This window comes from Canis lupus, chromosome 31 (assembly GCF_003254725.2).
Source record: "Canis lupus dingo isolate Sandy chromosome 31, ASM325472v2, whole genome shotgun sequence".
Lineage (NCBI taxonomy): Eukaryota > Metazoa > Chordata > Mammalia > Carnivora > Canidae > Canis > Canis lupus.
The window spans coordinates 27,014,240-27,037,680 of NC_064273.1; the positions used below are offsets into that span (position 1 = coordinate 27,014,240).

At 43.7% G+C, this 23,441-nt stretch overlaps 1 protein-coding gene and 1 pseudogene across 1 annotated transcript in view; both read right to left on the reverse strand.

Moving 5' to 3' along the window:
• LOC112661659 (uncharacterized) overlaps positions 1 to 23,441 on the reverse strand; it is a 28,346-nt gene that overhangs the window by 4,304 nt on the left and 601 nt on the right. Inside the window, exon 2 of the mRNA XM_035709198.1 lies at positions 16,337 to 16,388. Coding sequence (XP_035565091.1) covers positions 16,337 to 16,388 — 52 coding nt within the window. The remainder of the gene's footprint in view (positions 1 to 16,336; positions 16,389 to 23,441) is intronic.
• On the reverse strand, positions 3,351 to 3,451 carry LOC118353062 (U6 spliceosomal RNA; annotated as a pseudogene).

The window sequence follows — 23,441 nt, forward strand, 5'->3', positions numbered from 1 at the left end:
CTTTCCTCTGCTCATCATGGATGGAAGGAAAGTGCTTCCTTGACCCCACTTGTTTCTGGGGTCAGGTCCAGCTGGCCTCAGTATCTCTCTCTGATTGAGTGCAGCCAGACCCTTAGGGGGCGCACACTTTCAGTTTGGGCAGCCAAAAAGAAAAAAAAGGAATCCAAAAGATTAACAAACCTCATTCTTCATCAAATTACATTTCCTGGTGAGGTACTGTTACAATGAAAATTGGCTTGCAATTTGTGCAAAAGGTGTAAATTCACCTCTTTTATTCACTTTTTAAATCTTAGCCGTGGGAATGTTGTTGACACTTGGAAAATTATTCTACCTCTAAATAGGACAAAGTTCAATAGAGATGAGGCCAAACCTTACAATAGAGGGGAGGAGGAGAAGGAGGGGCAAGCAGGGAGCTGGGAGTGAGAAGAAAAGGCTTGTTCACTTTCCCTCAGAGCTTCCTCTAAGCGCAACTCTGTGTCCTAAAGGAGGACAGAACTTCTGTCCAGTTCCCCAAACCCATCCCAGCTGTTCTCGGGATTTTCATTCTCTTCCAGCCTTCCTTGGAAAGGAAGCCACAGCCAGAGGCAACTATTTTATTTCTTCCTAACACAGACAAAAGCTTGGAGAGACCCAAACTCAACACTTGGGTTGCCAAAGCCTTGATGGGTGCTTATTTTGGGCACAAGACTGAAATAATGAGAAGCCTTGTCATTAGTGATCGATGCCCCCCTTCCATTACCCTGTCTCATTCCCACAAATGAACCAAAAGCCTCCTCCCAGGCATACTGACTGATTAACAAATATTTACCCATTAATGTCAAGCACCCATTAATGTCAAGCATTGGTGGGAGTGATGATGGGCAGACACAAATGACAAAAATAAACCAAATACATACTAGCAGGTGGCCACTGTTTATAGGGGAGTAAAACAGTGTTTGGGTGGTTTTCTGGTGGTCAGCAATGGTCTCTTTAAGAAGGCTGACTCAGCTAGAAGAGCATGTACCTCTTGATCTCAGGGTTGTGAGTTCAGGCCCCATATTGGGTGCAGAGATTACTTAAAACAAATAAATTAAAAAAAAAAAAAAGGTGACATTGAAATAAAGGCTTGAAAGACAAGAATGAGTCAGCAATGTTAAGAGCTTCTGTGGGAAAAGAAAAGAGAAACAACCTTGACTTGATGAAGAAGCCCTGACTCACCCCAGAATATGTGGAATCAAATAAGGTGAACTGAACTGGCTGAGATGTGACTTCCAAATGTTTGAAACAGAAATGAATCTCCTTTACAGAAAAATTAAGAAAGCTACAGTGCTCTCCATGAGGAGGAAAGGCAGATTACAGAAAAGGGCCTTGGGCTGCTCTACTGAAACCCACCAAAAAGGCTCCAGGGCTTCCTCCAACACTTGCCCGATGGGGACCCCTATGATTTTCTGCACAGTGAAGTGAGAAGGAGCAGGGACTCTGGCCTCAGAAGGATGAAGCTTTGAGTCCTGGGTTTGTAACCTTAGGCAAAAAATAATGAGCCGGAGCCTCCCTTTCCTTATCTGTAAAAGGAGTCTAATGAACACTCCCACTCAGTGGGGCCAGGAGGGCACCATGCAATGAATGGCCCGGCACACAGGACTTCAGAGAGTGACTCATTGCCACCCAAGATCCTTGGGATGGCCAAGGATGACAGTTCAGTGGAATAAGCATGGTTCCCTTTGGTGGCCCCAGGGGTAGGGTTAGGAAAGGAGTAAGGAACATCTTTACTCTCTGGTGGGCTCTTTTCTAGCAAACTCCTGGCAAGTACAAAGGGCACTATGCCACGCTGCTGATTATATAACTGGTTGCATAACTGCTTAAGGGGAAACATAACTCTACTGAAGGTTGCGATTTAACAAAATCATTTGTAATTGTTTTAAAATAAACCATTCCCCACACCAACATGGAAATAGCCACCATAACAGACAATGCAGGTGGCATTGCAACCATCTAGAACATTCTGGTTTCTAGGGGTTGTTCAACATAAACTGAAAGAAAAAGGCAAGAGTCCATCTTTTTTTTTTTTTTTTTTTTGGTAAATATGTAGACCTATTTTATTTGTCAGGGATCCCTGGGTGGCTCAGCAGTTTAGCACCTGCCTTCGGCCCAGGTTGTGATCCTGGAGTCCTGAGATCGAGTCCCACATCGGGGTCCCTGCATGGACTCTGCTTCTCCCTCTGCCTGTGTCTCTGCATTTCTCATGAATAAATAAATAAAATCTTAAAAAAAAAAAAGAGTATCAATTTTATTTAGGTACAAAAATGATCAGAATTTCAGTCCTGGCTGGGTAGCCTTGGGCAAGTTACTTAACCTTTGCTACTCAAAATGTGGTCCATGTGCCAGCAGTAGACAGATACCTGGGAGCTTGATGGAAATGTGTTACATCAGGCCTACCCCATATTTGCTGAAACAGAGCCTGTATTAACAAGATCTTCAGGTGTTATGCACATGAGAGGTGGGGAAGCATTCATTGTACTGCATACCTGAAACTACTATAACACTGTATTTTAACTAACTGGAATTATTATTGTTGTTGTTGTTATATTTTTTAAGTAATCTCTATACCCAATGTGGGACTTGAACTCATGACTCCAAGATCAAGTCGTATGCTCTACCTACTGATCAAGCCAGGTGCCTCTTAACCAGAATTAAATGAAAACAGGGGTGTCTGGGTGGCTCAGCTGGTTGGTTGTGCCTGCCTTCTGCTCAGGTCATGATCTCGGTGTCCTGGAATTGAGCCCATGTCAGGCTCCCTGTTCAGTGGGGAGTCTGTTTCTCCCTCTCCCTCTGCTGCTCCCTGCTTGTGCCTGCTTGCTCTTTCCCGCAAATAAATAAGAAAATTAAAAAAAAAAAAAACAAAAAAAAAAAAACGAAGACTTAAAAAGCCAAAAACAAAACAAAACAAAACAAAAAAACACTAGGGAAACATTGATTTAACATCTCCAAGTGTCACTCTCATAAGAGAGGAGCCAAAGTGGCTTTTAAACAAATTAAATATAAATATAACCAGCTTTTAAAACAAATTTGCTAAGTCATTCTCACCAATTTATTCTTCCAAACAAGCTTTCGAATCCTTTATCAGCATTCCACCAAAAAAACAAAAAAAAAAAACAAAACAAAACAAAAAAAACAAACCAATAAAACACCCCAGTGGAATTCTCATTAGAATTACATTAAAATATAAAATAATTTGAGAATTGGTATCTTTATAATATTTATTCTTCCTATCCAGGAACATGGGCTGTCTTTCCCATTTATTCAGTCTTTTTACTTTTTATTCAAGTATAACGATTCAATAATTCTATACATTACACAGTGTTCATCCTGATAAAAATATGGAACACCATGAATTTGCGTGTCATCCTTGTGGAGGAGTCATACTAACCTTTTCTGTATAGTTCCAATTTTAGTATATGTGCTGCCAAAGCAAGCAATATATATATATATATATATATTTTTTTTTTTTTAGCAAGCAATAAATTTAACCAGCTTTTTAACAATTAAAAATTAAGCAGCTGGCTCAATCTTGGAGCTTGTGACTCTTGATCTCGGGATTGTAAATTTGAGCCCCGTGTTGGGTGTAGAGATTACTTAATAAAATCTTTTTTAAAAATTAAGCAGAACAGAAAGTAAAGTGAAAAGCAGGGCAGCCTGGGTGGCTCAGCGGTTTAGCGCCGCCTTCAGCCCAGGGCGTGATCCTGGAGACCCCGGATTGAGAGTCCCACGTTGGGCTTCCTGTAGGGAGCCTGCTTCTCCCTCTCCCTGTGTCTCTGCCTCTCTCTCTCTGTGTGTCTCATGAATAAATAAATAAAATCTTAAAAAAAAAAAAAAGTCCTCCTCCATCTCCCAACTCCTCCTCACCCCACAACACCCCTACAACTCCTGTCCCCCACTAGCCATTCTCTGAACCTCCTCCAGTTTGGCCTGGGGGTCTTTGTCCTTGGCAGGCAGCAACCACCACACTCCAGGCATTATTTGCCTTGAGTCTGGGGGGTAGCACTAAAAAATCATCCTTCCCTTCTATAAGCCAATATGTTCTTCAAAGAAATGCTCACTCTGATCAGGCTGACTGATCCCTCCCTTTCTCCTATAAAGCCCACAGGAGGGCATGGTTCCAGGTCAAAAACTGGTCCAGGGGGATCCCCGGGTGGCTCAGCGGTTTAGCGCCTGCCTTTGGCCCACAGTGGAATCCTAGAGTCCTGGGATCGTGTCCCACATCAGGCTCCCTTCATGGAGCCTGCTTCTCCCTCTGCCTGTGTCTCTGCCTCTCTCTCTGTGTCTCTCATGAATAAATAAATAAAATCTTAAAAAAAAAAAAAAAAAAAAACTGGTCCAGTCACCTCTTAGCAACTTATAAGGAGAGATCCCTACCTCTCTCTTAAAAATGTTAGGGTCAGGGGATCCCTGGCTGGCTCAGCAGTTTAGTGCCTGCCTTTGGCCCAGGGCGTGATCCTGGAGTCCCGGGATCGAGTCCCATGTCGGGCTCCCTGCATGGAGCCTGTTCTCTGCCTGTGTCTCTGTCTCTCTCTCTCTCTCTCTGTCTATCATAAATAAATAAAATCTTTAAAAAAAAAAAAAAAAAAAAAAGAATGTTAGGGTCAGGGCAGCCCAGGGGGCTCAGCGGTTTAGTGCCGCCTTCAGTCCAGGGCCTGATCCTGGAGACCCGGGATCCAGTCCCATGTCGAGCCTGCTTTTTTTTCCCCCCAATTATTATTATTTAAAAAAAAAATTTTATTGGAGTTCAATTTGCCAACATATAGCATAACACCTCGTGCTCATCCCAAGTGTCCCCCTCATTGCCCATCACCCAGTCACCCCAACCCCCCACCCACTTCCCCTAACATTCTCTTTTCTTTTTTTTTTAAGATTTCATTTATTTATTCATGAGAGACAGAGAGAGCTTGCTTCTTCCTCTGCCTGTGTCTCTGCCTCTCTCCGTGTGTCTCTCATGAATAAATAAATAAATAAAATCTTTAAAAAAAAGAAAAAAAGAATGTTAGGGTCTTGGAGGAGACCCTAAGGACCCTGAGAGACTCTGAGGTTACTCAGTGGGTTAATCAGCTGCCTTCGGCTCAGGTCATGATCTCAGGGTTCTATGATAGAGCCCTGAGTGGAGAGGGTGTCCCTGCTCAGCGGGGAGCCTACTTCTCCCTCCCCCTCTGCTCCTCTCCCCTGCTCATGCTCTCTATTTCTCTCTCAAATAAATAAATGAAAGAAAGAAAGAAAGAAAGAAAGAAAGAAAGAAAGAAAGAAAAAGGAAGGAAGGAAGGAAGGAAGGAAGGAAGGAAGGAAGGAAGGAAGGAAGGAAGAAAGAAAGAAAGAAAGAAAGAAAGAAAGAAAGAAAGAAAGAAAGAAAGAAAGAAAGAAAGAAAGAGAAAGAATGTTAGGGTCTTGTAACATGTCACTGCTATTCTTGGTTTGGAGCTTCAGCTGATATTCCTGGATAGGGGTCTGTTACAGTCTTCCAAATGTGGCAGTCTGTGGATTGATCCCAGAGACCTGATCCATCTCAGTGATCATTTCATGATCGTTTCGTGGTCAGCTCCCTCAGTATGAATATGACATGACTGAAATAGGACTTCCTATTAGTTTGTCACCTGGGCTTCTGACCCACCAGCTATAGACTGGAGGTTCCAAGTACCCCTTCCTTGGCCTTGATTAATTTGTTAGGGCGGCTCACAGAACTTAAGAGGAACACATTACTTACTAGATTTCTGGTTTATTATAACTCAGGAACAGCCAAGTGGAAGAGATGCACAGGGCCAGGCTTGGGGAAAGGGCGTGGAGCTTCCATGCCCTCTCTAGGGGCGCCAATCTCCCTAAATCTTCACGTGTTCACCAACCCACAAGCTCTCTAGACCAGTCCTTTTAGGTTTTTACGGAGACCTATTGGATAGGCTTGAATGATTAAACCACTGGCCACTGGTGATTGATCCAATCTCCAGTCCTTCTCCCTAGTGTAGGTCAGGGACTTCCATCCAGTTCTAACCGTCTCATCACATGGCTGGTTCTCAGGGCAACCAGTTCCCATTCTTAGGTGCTTCCAGCAGTCATTTCATTAATGTTCTTATCACTTAGGGAATTCAAGGGGGGGCTTTGGGCCAGACATGGAAGACCAAATATATACATAATCACAGTAGCACACTTGACACAAATATCCTTTCCTTAGCAAAATGCAGAATTGAGGAATATAAGCAGCTTGGATTTTCTTTTGATACCAACTAATTTATTCATCAAATATTTATTCATTTATTTTAAAGATTTTATTTATTTATTCATGAGAGACACACAGAGAGAGAGAGAGAGAGAGAGAGAAAGAGAGAGAGACAGGCAGAGGGAGAAGCAGGCTCCATGCAGGGAGTGCAATGCAGGACTCGATCCCGGGTCCCCAGGATCACACCCTGGGCCGAAGGTGGCACTAAACCACTGGGTCACCCGGGCTGCCCCATCAAATATTTATTAAGGGTTTCCTCTGTGGCAGCGCTATACTGGCACTAGAGAGATTTGATGATGAACAAGACAGGCAAAGTCGAAGTTGAAGAAAGACACCCGTATGAGATGGCTTTCGGTTGTTTTTAATTCTTGAGGAAAAAACTCTCTGAGAACTGAAAAATTTACCTCTCAGTCTTGTGAAAAGTAAACTGAGGCACATTAAGCATTTTTAGACTTTGAGCAAAAATCGACTGGAATCAGACAGCAGCATCTAATCTAGCAGACAAGAGTCCTGAGATGCTTCACAAAATGAAAGACTCTTATAGTCAGAAGGCAGCAGGAAGAAGGAAATTATATGAGGCAAAAAAAAACAAAAAACAAAAAAAAAAACAGGCTGGTTGCTTCAAGGTTACTATCCTGTAGGGGATGGCAAGGGGTCTGTCAGGGGGATACCTAACTAGCACGATTCCTGACTGACTGGTTTAAGATTCCATTTCTGGGAGCACCAAGACTGTAATTCAGTTAAGTCTTGGTTTTGTGATGTGGGATTTAGCATAAGCACCCCAATTTTAGGCTGACTGCCTTGTTTTTAAGTCCCAACCAAAGGTGAATCTTGTATCTTATAAAGATTTGCTTGGGAGTATTTTCAATAGTTCAGCATTTTTAAAAACTATACTAATTTTGGAAAAGCTCACACAGTACATGATCATGGCCAAGTCAAATGGCCCTAGAAAGTACACAGGTAAGAGTCTGCCCCTTGCTCGTCACCCAACCCCATCTCCAGCTCCCTCCCCCAAGATTGGTAGGTGAGGTTTGGGCTTAACGCCTCCTAGCCAGCTCTCCTTCCTCCTCAGTCCTATCTGAGATCTTTGGACCAGAGGGTCTTGGCTTGTTGGACAAAGGGGCAGGAATGAGGACAAGTCCCCAGGCCCCATGGGAGGCCCTGAGTTCTCATATCCAACTTGCTGTTTGGAGTAGACATAGAAGTCATTCATTGTCAAATGCTTATTGATTGCCAGACACTGATCCAGACATTTGGAATACACCAGCCAATAAAACAGACAAAACTCTGCATTCATGAGAGCTTACATTCTAACATGGGAGGGCAGAGTGAAAAATAAACATGATAAGTAAATTACGGGAATTAGCCACCCTTCCTCCTTGGAGGTGAAGAGCTAGGAAGGGGTGGGCTGATGAGGGCCTGAGGTTAGAACCAGGGCAAAAACATCTCCCTTGGGATGCCTGGGTGGCTCAGCGGGTGAGCATCTGCCTTTGGCTCAGGACATGGTTCTGGAGTCCCAGGATCAAGTCCCACATCGGGCTCCCTAGAAGAGCCTGGTTTTCCCTATGCCTGTGTCTCTGCCTCTCTCTGTATCTCTCATGAATAAATAAATAAAATCTTTTTAAAAAATCCCCCTTCTCACTACTCAAATTGGAAACTAAAGAGCTTTAAGCTGGGAAGTATGAGTCCCTCCTTCCTTAATCATCTACAATGCAAGGCCACCACCAATGCCTCTAATACGAACAAGCAAACCCTAACAATGTTCTCTTGTGCTTTCCTTCAACAACAAAAATGAAACAGACCTCACAACACACGGGTCCAGTGAGTCACCCATTTTTCTGGAACACTCCAAGCAGTATTCTGCACTGTCACTTCTGGACAAGGAGCCATCTCTGATTTCCAGTAAGACTTCTTATAGCCAGTAGGTTGGAGATGTGGCCCAGTGTGAAAGGAGCGAGTGTACACTGGTCACAGGGCCACGGTCCTGGGTATGCCCTTGTGTGTGAAATTATCTGGTGTGAAACAGGGCAAAAATCACCCCTCTTCACTGGTCCTTTACTCACTTACCTAATTTTTAACTGTGGTAAAATATACATAACGATTACTGTTGTTTTTTTTTTTAATTTTTTACAAATGTTTTACTTATTTATTTGAGAGAGACAGAGAGAGAGAGCACGAGCAGTGGGGAGGAGCAGAGGGAGAGGGAGAAGCAGGCTCCCTGATGAGCAGGGAGCCAGATGCAGGGCTCCATCCCAGCACCCTGAGATCATGACCTGAGCTGAAGGCAGATGCTTAACCGACTGAGCCACCCAGGTGCCCCTCTACCTGAACCTTTTTTTTTTTTTAAGATTTTATTTATTTATTCATAGAGACACACACACAGAGGCAGAGACACAGGCAGAGGGAGAAGCAGGCTCCATGCAGAGAGCCCGACGTGGGACTCAATCCAGGGTCTCCAGGATCACGCCCTGGGCTGCAGGCGGCGCTAAACCGTTGCGCTACCGGGGCTGCCCTACCTGAACCATTTTTAAGTACATAGGTCAGTGGTACCAGGTACATTCATACTAGTGTAACCATCACCTCCATCCACCTCCAGATCTTTTTTTTCATCTTGCAAAACTGAAACTCTGTACCCATTTAACAAAACCTCCCTATTTCCCATCCCCAGCTCCTGGCACCCACTATTCTACTTTCTTTGTCTATGGCCCTGACTGCTCTAGCTCCCTCATATAAGTGGAATCATACAGTATTTGTCCTTTTGTGTCTGTCTTATATCCTCTGCATAATGAAAGGTAATTTATGGTTCATACATGTAATAGCAAGTGTAAGAATTTCCTTTCTTCCTTTTTAAGGCTGAATAATATTCCACTGTATTTCTACACCACGTTGTGCTTACCCATTCAACTGTCCATGGAGACTTGGTTTGATTCCATCTTTCAGCTACTGTAAATCAGACTGCTATAAACATGGGTATACAGACAGCTGTTCATACCCTTTCAATTCTTTTGGGTATATGCCCAGGAGTTGCTCTCCTCACTTTTCTTAATTATGAACTAAATGACTCGGTTACAAGAGAAAATCAGGATGGACAGGTAGTCTGTTGGACTACCACCAGTTTGATAACCCAGCTGAAGCCTTCTCATCTAAAGAAAGAGGGATTTTTGCCTTCTTACAGATTCATAGAAAGTCCCACTCACTGACATACTTTCAAATGCACCTCATTTCTGGTCTGTTTACACTCTGTGTGTGTGTGTGTGTGTGTGTGTGTGTGCAGAAACTGCACCCAGCACAGATTCATAATTTTATTAGGTGTTTTCCATACCCACCTCACAGCTGCATCAAATAATTTCAACACCAAGAAGCTAATTCCCCTTCACTGTAGAAACATAGTTTCCCACAATCTCTTGCCTTAGGTTTACGTAAAAGATCAAGTTTCATTCAAATGACAGAACAAAAAAAAAAAAAAAAAAGATAGTGATCTAAAAAAAAAAAGCACGTAAAGTGTCTGAAATAGAGTAAATAAGAAATGGACCAGCAGTTAAAAGGGGAATAATAGGCCCCTAGCAATTTACGGACTTTCGGAGACAACACATGAAGGTGTGCTCATTAACAAAGATAATTAAAGAAATGGAAATGAAAAATGAGATTTTATTTTAAGCTCTCAGACTGGAGGATAGAGAGACTGGTCCTACAAAAGTCTGGTGAGGCTGCAGGGAAACAAACACTGAGGGTGGGAATGAAAATAAACGCAAGCTTTTTTTTAAGAAGGGATTTTTTAAACAAGGTTTATTTATTTGAGAGAAAGAACACACATGAACAGGTTGGAAGGACACTGGATGTACAGTTAACGCATGAGCAACAGAACTGCTATAAATTTAAATCTGTGTTCACTGTCAAGAGTAATAAAAAGGTTGCTTCTAGAATTAATGTGAAAGCTTAACAGAAAGCACATGTTGTATGAAAACTGTAAGAGGGGAAAAGAGTCCTGATAAAGTGGCATATGAATGAAGGAAGATTAATTATTGCTATTTGGAGGGGGGATGCCTGGCTGGGTCAGTCAGTGGAACATGCAACTCTTGATCTCAGGGTTGTGGGTTCAAGCCCCACGTTGGGTATGGAGATTAATTAAAAATATAATCTAAAAAAAAAAAGATTACTGTTATTTTTGGTAACAGTTTAGTAAAACCAATAACATATCCTATAGACCTTAGGTACTCAATATGTGTTTTGTTTGAATCAAGACTCATGGGCATGTTATATTTAGTTCCTTTAATCATATTTAATATGCAAAATTAGAATAATCAAGCAAGGACAGTGATGTTATTTTAGGCTTTAAAACAAATCCCATGGTACTTTGAAGAGTGCTGGCCTAGAATTCAGAGTATCTGGGTTCAAGTTTGGGTTTTAGCCTTTCTAGGCTATGACCACCTTCCTGAGTCTTAATCTTCAACTTATAAAGTGGGAATTATGATAGCATCCTGGCCTTCTAACAAGTGCTTGTGAGTACTGCATGGAATAAGGAGCATGAGAACAATTCACAGACTCTACTCTGGGTGCTGAGGAAAAGTTCTGGACATGAGGGGGGAACCTGGAGTCAACAGCAGGCTTCATTCACTAGAACCACGGGTGTAGATACCCTCATGTGGGAACTCCTGCCCTCACTGGCAAAAGAAAAGTATAGATCTATGACCACCCAGGCAGTTTCTATGGAAGTTCATGAGCAAGTCAGGTCCTTGCATTGGAAATCGTCCTGCTGGACCTTTCCAGTAACATATTGGGACTCTATCTACTGCCTGGAACTTGCTGTATTTTCTTCCTTAGGATGACCTTCCTTTTGTATGTTGTACAGTTGTGATGCCTTAACAAGTGAGGAAAACTCATCTAGAAGTGGCTTCACTGATGAAGTGGTGCATGATCTTAAAGAGGAGTTCTGGAGATGGGCAGTTCCAGCCAGTTAAGCAACAGGTTAGAAGTTGCCATCTTTCAGCTGTACCATCTTCAGCTTGTTTTGCTCAGTTTAGCTCTTGTCACATTTGCAAGGTGGTTGCCCCAGGACATCCAGAAGATGGTGACCAATTAATTTTACATATCATTAAAAAAAAAAAAAGATTTTATTTACTTATTTGAAAGAGAGTACGTGCTCGAGAGAGAAGATAATCGGAGGAAGGGGCAAAAGGAGAAGCAGATTCCCCTCTGAGCAGAGATCCACATGTGGGGCCTGTCCAATCCTAGGACCCTGGGATCATGATCTGAGCTGAAAGCAGATGCTTCACCGACTGAGCCACCCAGGCACCCCATTTTGCATATCTTTTTTAAAGAAAAGGAACATTTCCCAGAAGCCTCCAAATGCATGCCCCTCATGTCTCACTGACCAGCACTGGGTAGGTGTCAGGCTTATCCCTAAACTCATCACTGTCATACAGAATGGGGTGACCCTCGATGGTTTAGATAATCAGGATTTCCTCCAGTCATGGGATGGGGTGCAGACTCTGAAAAGAAATCTAGGCTATGGGGCTGGTGATCAAAAGTGCTTGCTAGGACTGGAAAAAACTTTTTTTTTTTTGAGAGACAGAGGGGTGGGGAGAAGCAGGAGAGAGAAAGAGAATCTTAAGTAGACTCCACGCCCAGCATGGAGACCCACACGGGGCTTGATCTCATGACCTTGACATCATAACCTCAGATGAAATCAAGAGTCAGATGCTTAACTGAGCCATGCAAATGCCCTTGGAAAGTGATCTTTACAGTTCAGTTCAATTCTGTCTATGGTAATTGGATAGATGTTGAAAAGGAAGGCCCATTATTACTTTTGTCTTACATAACTGAGGGATATAATAAACTGAACTATATCCAAAATGAAACCACTGATATCTTCCCTCAAACCTGCTCCACTTACAGTCTTCCCAACCATCTTAGTTAGTAACAACCTCATGATGGGCAGTAGCAGAGATATGCCCAGAAATAACTAAAGACACCTGGGGATGAAGAGAAGTGCAAAGACCCAATCAAGCTGGTGGGGGCTCATGCCAAGAAGAAAATGCAAAATACCTTTATTTGTGGCTAGACTAGTAAGGCTTTTTGGGACCACAGGTGGATAACTACAAATATTTATGATGGATGTGGTGTTTTGAAAATATAAAACTACTGTGTTTTTGTTTGTCTCTGAAATCACAGTCCCTGGTAGCCTCCCATCTGCAAGTCTGAGTCATGGGCCTTTTTGTCACAGAAAAGGAGAGGCTGTTCACCCCCCAGAATAAGGAAATAAGTGATTGCTTTGAGTTCCAAAGTTAATTATCTTGGGGCCATAGAATGGGGTGACCAGCCATCCTGGCATGTCTAGCACAGTCCCATCTACACTTGTGGTCTTAGCATTATTTTAAGTAGCCATCCATTTTACTCTCAAAGGTGTTCCAGTTTGGACAGTAAACTACAGAATCACCCCACCTTAGAAGGTAATAGTTTGAAAACCTTTTCTTGAGAAAAAAGGATTTTCTAAGTACCTTAGCATCTATTAACAAATCAAAAGTTAAACCTTTTAAAAAGCCTATAGAATTTTACTATAAATCAGGAGTAGCAAGAAATCAGGGTAGAAGGTAGAGAACAGTGGTTCTTTTTTTTTTAAATATTTTTTTCTTTACTTATTTATGATAGTCACACACAGAGAGAGAGAGGGGCAGAGACACAGGCAGAGGGAGAAGCAGACTCCATGCACTGGGAGCCCGACGTGGGATTCGATCCTGGGTCTCCAGGATTGTGCCCTGGGCCAAAGGCAGGCGCCAAACCACTGCACCACCCAGGGATCCGAGAACAGTGGTTCTTAAAGTGTCGTTTAGCAGCAGCATCTCCTGGGAACTTGTTAGAAATGCATATTCTCAGACCCTGTCTCAGACCTGCTCAATCAGAAACTCTGGGGGGTGGCTCCATCTCAGACCTGCTTCAGAAACTCTGGGGGATGGAGCTGAGTCATGTGCTTTAACAAGCTCTCCAGGGGTTCTGATTGAAAAAAAGTTTGAGATCTTATGAAGTGGAGCAAGTGAAACACTTTTTCTTCAATATTGTGGGAAGAAAGGAAAAAGGAGAGCTGCAGAGAAAGCAAGCCACATGGGTGAGCCACATAGGTCCTTACTTCCTCTCTCCCTGTGAGTTCCAAGGGCTGAGGTAGAAACATCTAGATAGAAATGGAAGATCTTGAGAACTTTAAGTTTTAGTGGCATGTATACAACAATGAATGGAAAGAGATCAAAGGTCTTGGCGAGGGTCCATGGGAAACATAACAACATGGCACCAGGCCAGCAAAGCTAGGTGTAGAGGGCAGTGTCAGGAGAGGGAAGTCTGAAGAGCTTCGCAATGCCTATGATTAGCATCTACAGCACGCAGAAGTTTCCATGGGCCCCGGTGTTGGAATACAAAAAGACTGAGTCAATTGGTGGACCAGAAGAAGGCTGTGGGGAGTGCAAAGAAGTGAGGACTTGGTGACAAGACAAATGGTCTGAACCACAGACGACAGTGGTCGGACCAGTCACACTATAGCTGTCATCAGTCCAGAACCAGACTGGACCAGCAGCTCTGCAGCAGAAACCAACAAAGACCCTGATGACATCACACGGATGGGAGTGCCCTCCTCCACTGCTGCCAACAAGATGCCCAGAGTCCATCCTAGAGTGCAATCACAGGAATGGGAGAAAATTCAGCATCTACCAGTGAGACAGGAAACTGTCCACAGTCTAAGGAAGGCAGTCTTGAGAACTGTGGTGTTTGGGATAATTAACCACCTCCTCTGGAAAGTGACTAGCATTTACTAGAAAATAATTAGGCAATTTTCTCATAGACTCTGATGAGATTAAGAGCCTCTGTGGGCAGTTACATTCACCTGCACTGTCTTGTTATGAATCACCTGAACCATCAGGCTGGCACTGAATAGACAATCATTCACCTGACAGGTCTTCTTGAACCTAACATTAACAATATTATCTAGTCGCCTTTGCTTCTAACAAAAGTTTCGGGCAGCCCTGGTGGCCCAGCGGTTTGGCGCTGCCTTCAGCCCAGGGTGTGATCCTGGAGACCTGGGATCGAGTCCCACGTTGGGCTCCCGGCATGAAGCCTGCTCCCTCTGCCTCTCTCTCTCTCTCTCTCTGTCTGTCATGAATAAATAAATAAAATCTTAAAAAAAAAAAAAAAAGTTTCTACCAAAAAGAAATTTCTGACCTGGCTTTATTCCATGCTTGTTCCTCTGCAGCATTTTTTTCTTAAGGTAGGCTCCATGCCCAGCGTGGGTCTTGAACTCACAACCCCGAGATCCTGTTGCATACTCTACTAAGCCACACAGGCACCCCACCCTGCAGCAATTTGAAATAAAATATTATGTGTGCTCATAATTCATGAGAAAGCTGTTTGAGTATCTAAAAGATTCTGAGTTAATCTAAAGCAGTGGCTTTCAAAGTGTGGTCTCTGGGCCAACAGTATTACTTGAGAACACACCAAAATGTAAACTCTCCAGCTAAAGAATCAGAAATATAGGGGAGAAAGCTGACTTCTGGCTATGGTTAAGTGAAAAGGTCAGCAAATTTTCTCCCCAGAATGCAACTATAAAGTGAGACAAAATTGACAAGAGTGACTATTTCAGTGCTCTGGAAACCAACCAAAGTCTTATGACAATTTGAGAAGTGTTTATGCTTGAAAGCTGCTTAACCTTGAGTAAGAATAGTGCAGGTCTGAGGCATTCTGGCCTAAGACTGCTTCCATCTCCTCCAGCCCAGATGGTGTGGAGGCTATGCGGGGACAGGGCCATGAGGGCTAGCAGCCACGCCACTGTGGTTGAGGGGGGCTCACAGGATTTGGTGTTGTAGGTGACACCCATGTTCAGTGGCACTGTCACTGAAAGTGATGACAGCCTTGCCTTTCAGAAAATACTACAGGAAGTCTTTCAGACTGAAAGGAAGTGATATCAGATGGCAACTGGATGCATAGCAGAGAATGAAAAGCACTGGAAATGGTAAATATGTGGTTAATATAAAAGACTCTATAAATATATTTGCCTAAATTCTCCTCTTAATTTTTCTTTTTTAAAAAAAGATTTCATTTATTTAATTAATTAATTAATTTATTTATGAGAGAGAGAGAGAGGCAGAGACATAGGCAGAGGGAGAAGCAAGCTCCCTGTGGGATTCATCCCAGGATCCTGGGATCACGACCTGAGCTGAAGGCAGACGCTCAACCACTGAGCCACTCAGGTGCCCCTCTTCTTAATTTCTTTACAAGACATAAGATTGTGTAGAGCAATACTTGTAACACTGTATTTTGGGGTTTATACCACATATAAATGTAATAAGTATAACAACAGTAATATAAAAGAGAGGGAAGACAATTGAGCTATATTATAGTAAAGTTTCTACATTTTACCAGAATTAAATGAGTATTAGTCTCAACTAGATTTTGGTAAGTTTAGATGCTGTAATCTATGGAGCAACCACTAAGAAAATACATTTTAAAATAGTAAAAAAAAGTTAACAGAAGAATTTAAATGATATACAAAAAAACACCTATTTAACACAAAAGAAAGCAATAAAAGAGGAACAAAGAAACAAAGAAGAGATGAGACATATAGGAGACAAAGAGCAAAATGGCAAATGTAAATCCAAACATATTATTGATTACATTAAAGTGAATAGCCTACAAATCCCAATCAAAGAGTAGAGATATTCAGATTGGATACAAAAAGCATGATCCAAATATATGCTATCTGCAAGATTCAGGGACACAAATAGGCTGAAAGTAAAAAGATACCCCATGAAGATAATAACCATAAGAAAGTTGAAGTGGCTTATACGGGTATCAGCTAAAATAGATGTTAAGACATGGAACACCACTAGAGACAAAGAGGGATGTTTCTTTTTTTTTTAATTTTTATTTATTTATTCATGAGAGACACACACAGATAGAGAGAGGCAGAGACACAGGCAGAGGGAAAAGCAGGCTCTGTGCAGGGAGGGAGCACGACGTGGGACTCGATCCTGGGTCTCCAGGATCACACCCCAAGCCACAGGCAGCACTAAACTGCTGAGCCACCGGGGCTGTCCAAGAGGGATGTTTCAAAGTGATTCTTACCTGATTCTTATCCACCCAAAGTAGTAGAAGATCATGAAGACAATTGCATCCCCTACAGGGAATAAATAACCACATTTTCTTTATAAATCTGAAAAGCATGTGTGTTAAGTTTGATATAGAGCTCAGACTTAGAAGTGACCCTGAGATTAAACCCATATCCAAGTGGACAATTTCAGCTTGGCACTTCTGGGTTCCTCAGGCACCCGATACACCTTGTCCTGAATGAGGCTCTTGCTATCCCACCACTTGCTTTCCTTGGTATATGGCACCACCATCTACCCATTGCCCCAGGCCTGAAATGGGGGAACTACATTTTCCTTCCCCCTCCCTCACCTTGTACTTTAGATAGTCACTGAGGCTTGTTTTCCATTTCCATTATCTCTCCCCTTTTTTTCCAGTAATGGCCTTAGGCCAGAACCTTATCATGGCTCCCAAATGGACTCACTGCCTTTAGTCTCACCCCACCCGGTCAGTCCACACACTCAGATATCCTAGGGACCATTTTTTAATTTTAATTTTTTATTTTTTTAAAAAGATTTATTTATTTATTCATGAGAGACACAGAAAAAGAGAGAGAGAATGAGAGTGAGAGAGAGGCAGAGACACAGGCAGAGGGAGAAGGAGACTCCATGCAGGGAGCCATGCAGGGACTCAATCCCTGGCACTCCAGGATCACACCCTGGGCCAAAGGCAAGTGCTAAACCGCTGAGCCACCCAGGGATCCCCGGATTATTTTTTTAAAAGATTTTATTTATATATTTATTTTAGAGAGAGAAAAAGGGCATACTAGTGGTGGTGGAGGGTGGGGTGGGTGGAGGGAGAGGGAGAAGCAGACTCCACACTAGCATAGAGTTCCACGTGGGGCTCAGTCTCACGTCCCTGAGATCATGACCTGAGCTGAAATCAAGAATCTGACACTCAACTGACTGGGCCACCCAGGCACCCGCCTTGTGATCATTCATATACATGGACATATGCATGGACATACTCATATTCCTGCTAAAACTTCTTGGGTAGCTTCTCATCTTTTCAGTTAGAAACTGCTTTTGACTCATGTAACAGAAACCTGGTTATGCTTATTTAACCAAATAAAGGTGTATTTTTCTTATGGGATGAAGGGCCAAAATAAGTGGTTCATTCCCAATGCAAACATTGTTAGTTTCTTTTTTACTTTTTTTTTTTTTTTTTTTAATTTATTTACTTGAGAGAGAGAGGACAAACCCAAGTGGGGATGGGGGAAAGGTCAGAGGCAGAAGCAGACTCCCCAATGAGCAGGGAGCCTGATGCAGGGTTCCCAGGATCACGATCTGAGCTGAAGGCAGCCGCTTAACCAACTGAACCATCCAGGCGCCCCAAACCACTGTTAGTATCCTATGTCTTACAGTAACATAATGTGCACTTATAGTTTTCATATACACTATATGTGTATACTGAAGATTTGAATGTAATTGGGGCCCAAGCCCAGCATTTTCAAAAAACCTCCCAGGTAGTTCCTTTTTAAATTTTTATTTATTTTATTTTTAATGTATGGATGTATGGATGTATTTTAGAGAGAGAGAGCACATGAGCAGGAGAGAGGCAGAGAGAGAGAGAGAGAGAGAGAGACTCAAGCAGACTCCCCACTGAGCACAGAGCCTGATGCAGGGCTTGATCCCAGGACCATGAGATCATGATCTGAGCCAAAATCAAGAGTCAGTGCTTAACTGACTGAGCCACCCAGGCGCCCCACTCCCAGGTCGCCCTAATGTGTATCCACAGTACCTCTGATTTACAGTTGAGGTCTAGAGAAAATTATCCAAGGAGATACTGTGGGCTAGACTGAGCCAGAGTCCAGGCTGGAACTGCTGAAAATATATCACATAGGTTATTGACAAGGTTATTAATTATACAGCTACCTTGCAAATACAGTTTGCAAACTTCTAATTGTAGATGGTTCACTCCTGCTTACTAACAATCTACATTAATATTTACACTTTTCACTTTCCAACTTCTAAGGATGGCTCAGATACTTCATGCTTCTGTGATATAATCTTCTTACAGGGTTTATTGGTAATAGGTTTCAGTTTGGGGGCTTTACTAACATCTGCAGGCGGAACTAGCTAATGCCACTTTTAACTGTTTTTTGTTTGCGTCCTATTGTTGGTGCATTTGTTTCTCAGCATTAAAAAAACCTCTCTCTTTGTTCTTTGCATTTTCCCTAGCTCTGGTATTTTCTTGCAATCCACATAAAAATTATGTCTTTCAGGGGGCACCTGGGTGGCTCAGCCAATTGACTGACCAACTCTTGATTTAGGCTCAGGTCATACTCTCAGGGTCCTGAGATCAAGCCCTGCATCTGGCTCTCAGTTCAGTGAGGAGTCTGCTTGAGATGCTCTCTCTCCTTCTGCCCCTCCCCCTCCTCTCTCTCTCTCTCTCTTTCTAAAAAATAAAAAATAAATCTTAAAAAAATATGTCTTTTATAATCAAAGGCCGTGGTGATAATCCCTTTGTGATGTGTGATGTGAAAGAGATTAACAAAAAACTACATATTTACTGAGAACAATGAAGGTATAAAGGGGAAATTGCCTTAAGTCACAGAAATAAAAATGATTTAGAGAAAAAGATGAGATAAAGGAGAGAAACAGAAAAATGAGCTCAAGGAAAGGAAACAGAGGAAGAAGAAAATAATGGAAATGCAAGACTGAACTTCTGGTCTACCTTCTGGCTCACCTCCTAACTACAGAGGTCCCCAAACACGGACTCTTACTTTGAGGAATGCCAGAGTGACACAGGGTAAGCTGCTTGGTCATCTGCACAAGTTGCAGTATGATGGGAGTCCTCTATCCCTCTTCCTTATTCCCTATAAAATCCAAATCTCTCTGATTACCCGTGCCCCATTCTGACTGTCCGATTCCAACCACATTCAAGACAACCCAAGGTACTTTAGGATTTGTTTGACTTCTTGGAGATAATGACTCTCAATAGGATTGGCCTGGTACAAGAGTGAACCTTTGAAAATTACCTGAGTTCTCTGGTCATACTCCAGTTTGAAACACATGAACTCTGGGGCTAAATTCTACGGCAGGAGCACTTCAAAGCCATTATGGAATCTCAAGGTTAAAATGAATAGGGCCTGCCCTAACATTTATAAGACTGGACAAGAGCACAAATGGAGCCCCCCACACCATACACTAAATATTTAAATGATATAAATCAAGGTAACAACTAATTAAAATATATCCTATCTTCTGCTTTAACAAATATATCTTAATAAAAAAACCTAGAAGGCAGGTTCAAATATGGAATTCTTGGACTTCTTTGAGTCCTATGTAGGAAGGAAGGCAATAGAATGAAAGCCCCCCACCCGGTCTTTCCTTCTTTCCCCACGGCAGGTTTCATGTTGCACTATGGTCAAACTTAGGTGTAATACCCATGATGACACAGTCCATCTTTAGTCTGTCCAGGACCTGGAAACAGGCTTAGGGTGCCAAGAAATTCTAAAGTATTCAATGAGTGTTATAGAACAGTAGTTCTCAACTGGGGGCAATTTTGCCCCTCAGGGAACATTTTGCAATTTCTGGAGGTATTTTGTTTGTCATAGCTTGAAGAGGGAAGTGTTACGAGCATCTAGTGGGTAGAGGCCAGGGATGCTGTCCTACAAGGTACAGGACAGCCACCATCACAAGTAGTTATCTGAACCAAAATGTTAACAATGTCAAGACAGAGATATCCTACTTTAGGTGGACATAAATACTATTCAAGATCACAAGATACCTTGGAGATATTGTGGGTTTGGTTCCTGACCACTGCAATAAAGCGAATATTGGAATAAAGCAAGTTGCATAAAATTTCCTACTGAATGTATAAGTTACTTTTATACTATACAATAGTCCAATAAGTGTGCAATAGCATTATGTCTAAAAAAGTATAAACCTTAATTTGAAAATATCTTATTGCTAAAAAAAAATGCCAACCATCATCTGAGCTTTCAGCCAGTCATAATCACTGAACACAGATCATCATAACAAAAATATAATGGATAATAAAAGAGTTTGACATTTTGCAAGAACTACCAAAAATGTAACTCAGAGACATGAGGTGAGCTAACGCTGCTGGAAAAATGTGCCAAGGGGCAGCGGGCTGGATCAGTCAGTGGAGTGTGTGATTCTTGATCTCAGGGTTGTAAGTTTAAGCCCCATGTTGGGTGTAGAGACGACTTAAAAATAACATCTCTGGGGAAAAAAAAGAAAGAAAAGGAAAATGGTGCCAACAGACTTGCTCCATCAAGTTGCCACAATCCTTCAATCTGTAAAAAATGCAACATCTGCAGATAAAGTGCAATAAAGTGAAGCATAATAAAACGGCGTATGCCTGTATTTAAATTCCTTAACCGGGGCAGCCCAGGTGGCTCAGCAGTTTAGCGCTGCCTTCAGCCCAGGGCCTGATCCTGAAGACCCAGGATTGAGTCCCATGTCCAGCTCCCTGCATGGAGTCTGCTTCTCACTCTGCCAATCTCTCTCTCTCTCTCTCTGTGTGTCTCTCATGAATAAATAAATAAAATCTTTAAAAATAAATAAATAAATTCCTTAACCCTGTTCCAGAAAGAGGGGTAAAGTTCTGGGCAGGAATACTCACTCTCTTGGCTCTACAGATTCTCCCCCATAGATCTGGCTCTGGGAGGGACAGAACAGGGCCTTCTAAAGTATGCGGACCCAGGGCCAGGGACCCCCTTGCCCAGGTGGGATGGCAGTACTGGGAAGGAATTTAGAATACCTCCGGGGTTCTCTAAACCTTCGGGAGACAAAGCCCTTCCACTGACCAAAACGGGGGGCTGTCCAGGCTTCATCTTAGTATTTCAAAAGAGGACCAACTCTCTGTCTCAGGGTCACTCTTTGTATCCATGGGTTGGCCCCTGGGCTGGTGCTTTGGCAGGTTCATACAATGAACTGAAACCTGACTCCCTAACTTCCTGGAACCCAAAGAAACTTAGACCTTGGGCAAAGGCCCTTTGGCTAGCATTTGCACATTTATGCAACTTACTAGTATGTGCCAATTATCTGGAGAATACTAGTAAGTACAAGCAGCAAAATTACAAATATGTGCACTTTCTAGATAGATGACAAAAAAAACAAAAACGTGGATTGTGCATCTTTGATTGAGGACGGCTTAGAGTCCAAGGGTCTACATAAGTAAACAAAATCAAGTGCAGCCCAGATGTGGCTGAAGCAGCCTCTGTCCTAGTTTCACTCTGGCTCTGAAGGCGGCCTCAGTATTTTGTCATCCTCACAACTGAATCCTCCTGAGTCCAAGAGGGAAATATGGCTCGTGGTGAAGAGTTCTCGGGAAACGGGGAGGATTTAAAAATCCCACAAAGCAAACAACAGAAATCCCCAGCAGGCAGAGCTCTTCTCACTTGGCGCCCATCCGTCCGGGTCTCCTTGTTTCCACTTTTCTTTTCAGGACACTTTCCCCAATCTGTGCTTTGGAGTCCAGCAGGTCCAGCTCATGGCCCCAATCTGCCTGACGAACACCTGCAAAGTCACGGGTTCTCAAAGTGAGGTCTGAGACCAGCAGCGCCAGGGCTGCCTGGGAACGAGTTAGGAGTTTAAGTACTGGGTTCCCATCCCAGGCCCAGCTGCCCGAGCCCCTGGGGTGAGTCTAAGGCACACTTCCACATGAAGGCAAGCCCATCACTTCCTCCAAAAACAGTTCAGCCACCTTTGCTGGCCAGGCATGCCCTGTGGGGATGGAAGATGCCGACTCTGCTCCCCTCCGTGCTCCCTCCCCGCCCTCCCCTGGGGCTTATCAAATTACTCTCCGGGACAAAAAGTGTGTGTGTGGGGGGAGGGCGGGGTTGGATTCTCAAAGCCATACTGCAGCCAACAAATTCACCCTCCTAGTGAAAAAAAAAAAAATTCTTAGTAAAAAGTGCTACAGGGCAGCCTGGGTGGCTCAGCGGTTTAGGCCTGATCCTAGAGTCCTGGGATCGAGTCCCGTGTTGGGCTCCCTGCATGGAGCCTGCTTCTTCTCCCTCTGCCTGTGTCTGTGCCTCTCTCTCTGTGTGTGCCTCTCATAAATAAATAAAATCTTTAAAATATATATATATAAGGGCAGCCCGGGTGGCTCCGCGGTTTAGTGCCGGCTTCGGCCCAGGGCGTGACCCGGGGCACCTGGGATCCAGTCTCCCGTGGGGCTCCCTGCATGGGGCCTGCTTCTCCTTCTGCCTGTGTCTCTGTCTCTCATGAATAAATAAATGCAAATCTTAAAAAAGGGCAGCCCGGGTGGCCCAGCGGTTTGGCGCCGCCTGCAGCTCGGGGTGTGCTCCTGGAGTCTCAGGATCACAGTCTCAGGGATCCTGTCGTCGTCGTCCCCCTCCCCCCGCCCAGGGCGCGATCCTGGAGACCCGGGATCGAGTCCCACGTCGGACTCCCTGCATGGAGCCTGCTTCTCCCTCTGCCTGTGTCTCTGCCTCTCTCTCTCTCTCTCTCTCTCTGTGGGTCTCTCATGAATAAATAAATAAAATCATTTAAAGAAATGAAATAAGCAAACAGTACAAACTATTTTTTGTGTATTCTGAGGATAAACATGTTCACTGGGTGCTGAGAAACGTCTGGAAAGATGGACCGGAGGCTGTAATCCCACCTCTTTTTTTTTTTTTAATTTTTATTTATTTATGATAGTCACACAGAGAGAGAGAGAGAGAGAGGCAGAGACACAGGCAGAGGGAGAAGCAGGCTCCATGCCCGGAGCCCGACGTGGGACTCGATCCCCGGTCTCCAGGATCGCGCCCTGGGCTGGGGGAGGGGGACGACGACGACAGGATCCCGTGACCCGGGGTCACGCCCTGAGGCGAAGGCAGACGCTCGCCCCCGGAGCCCCTCAGGCGCCCTGTCGGCTCATTTCACATGTTTTTGAAAGGTCTCCCTTGAAGGCCGAGCAGTCCTCCGGCCCGGGGGGATGAGCCTGCCCGCCCGGGAGCAGGCCCCGACCACACACGAGGGCGCTCCCAGGCCGGCGCGCGCCGCGGCCTCGTCACACAGGGAAGGGCCAAGAGAACGCGGACTCCGCCGGCCGGACCGGGGCGCGGGGCGCGGGGCGCGGGCCGACCCACCGAAGAAAAGGGGAG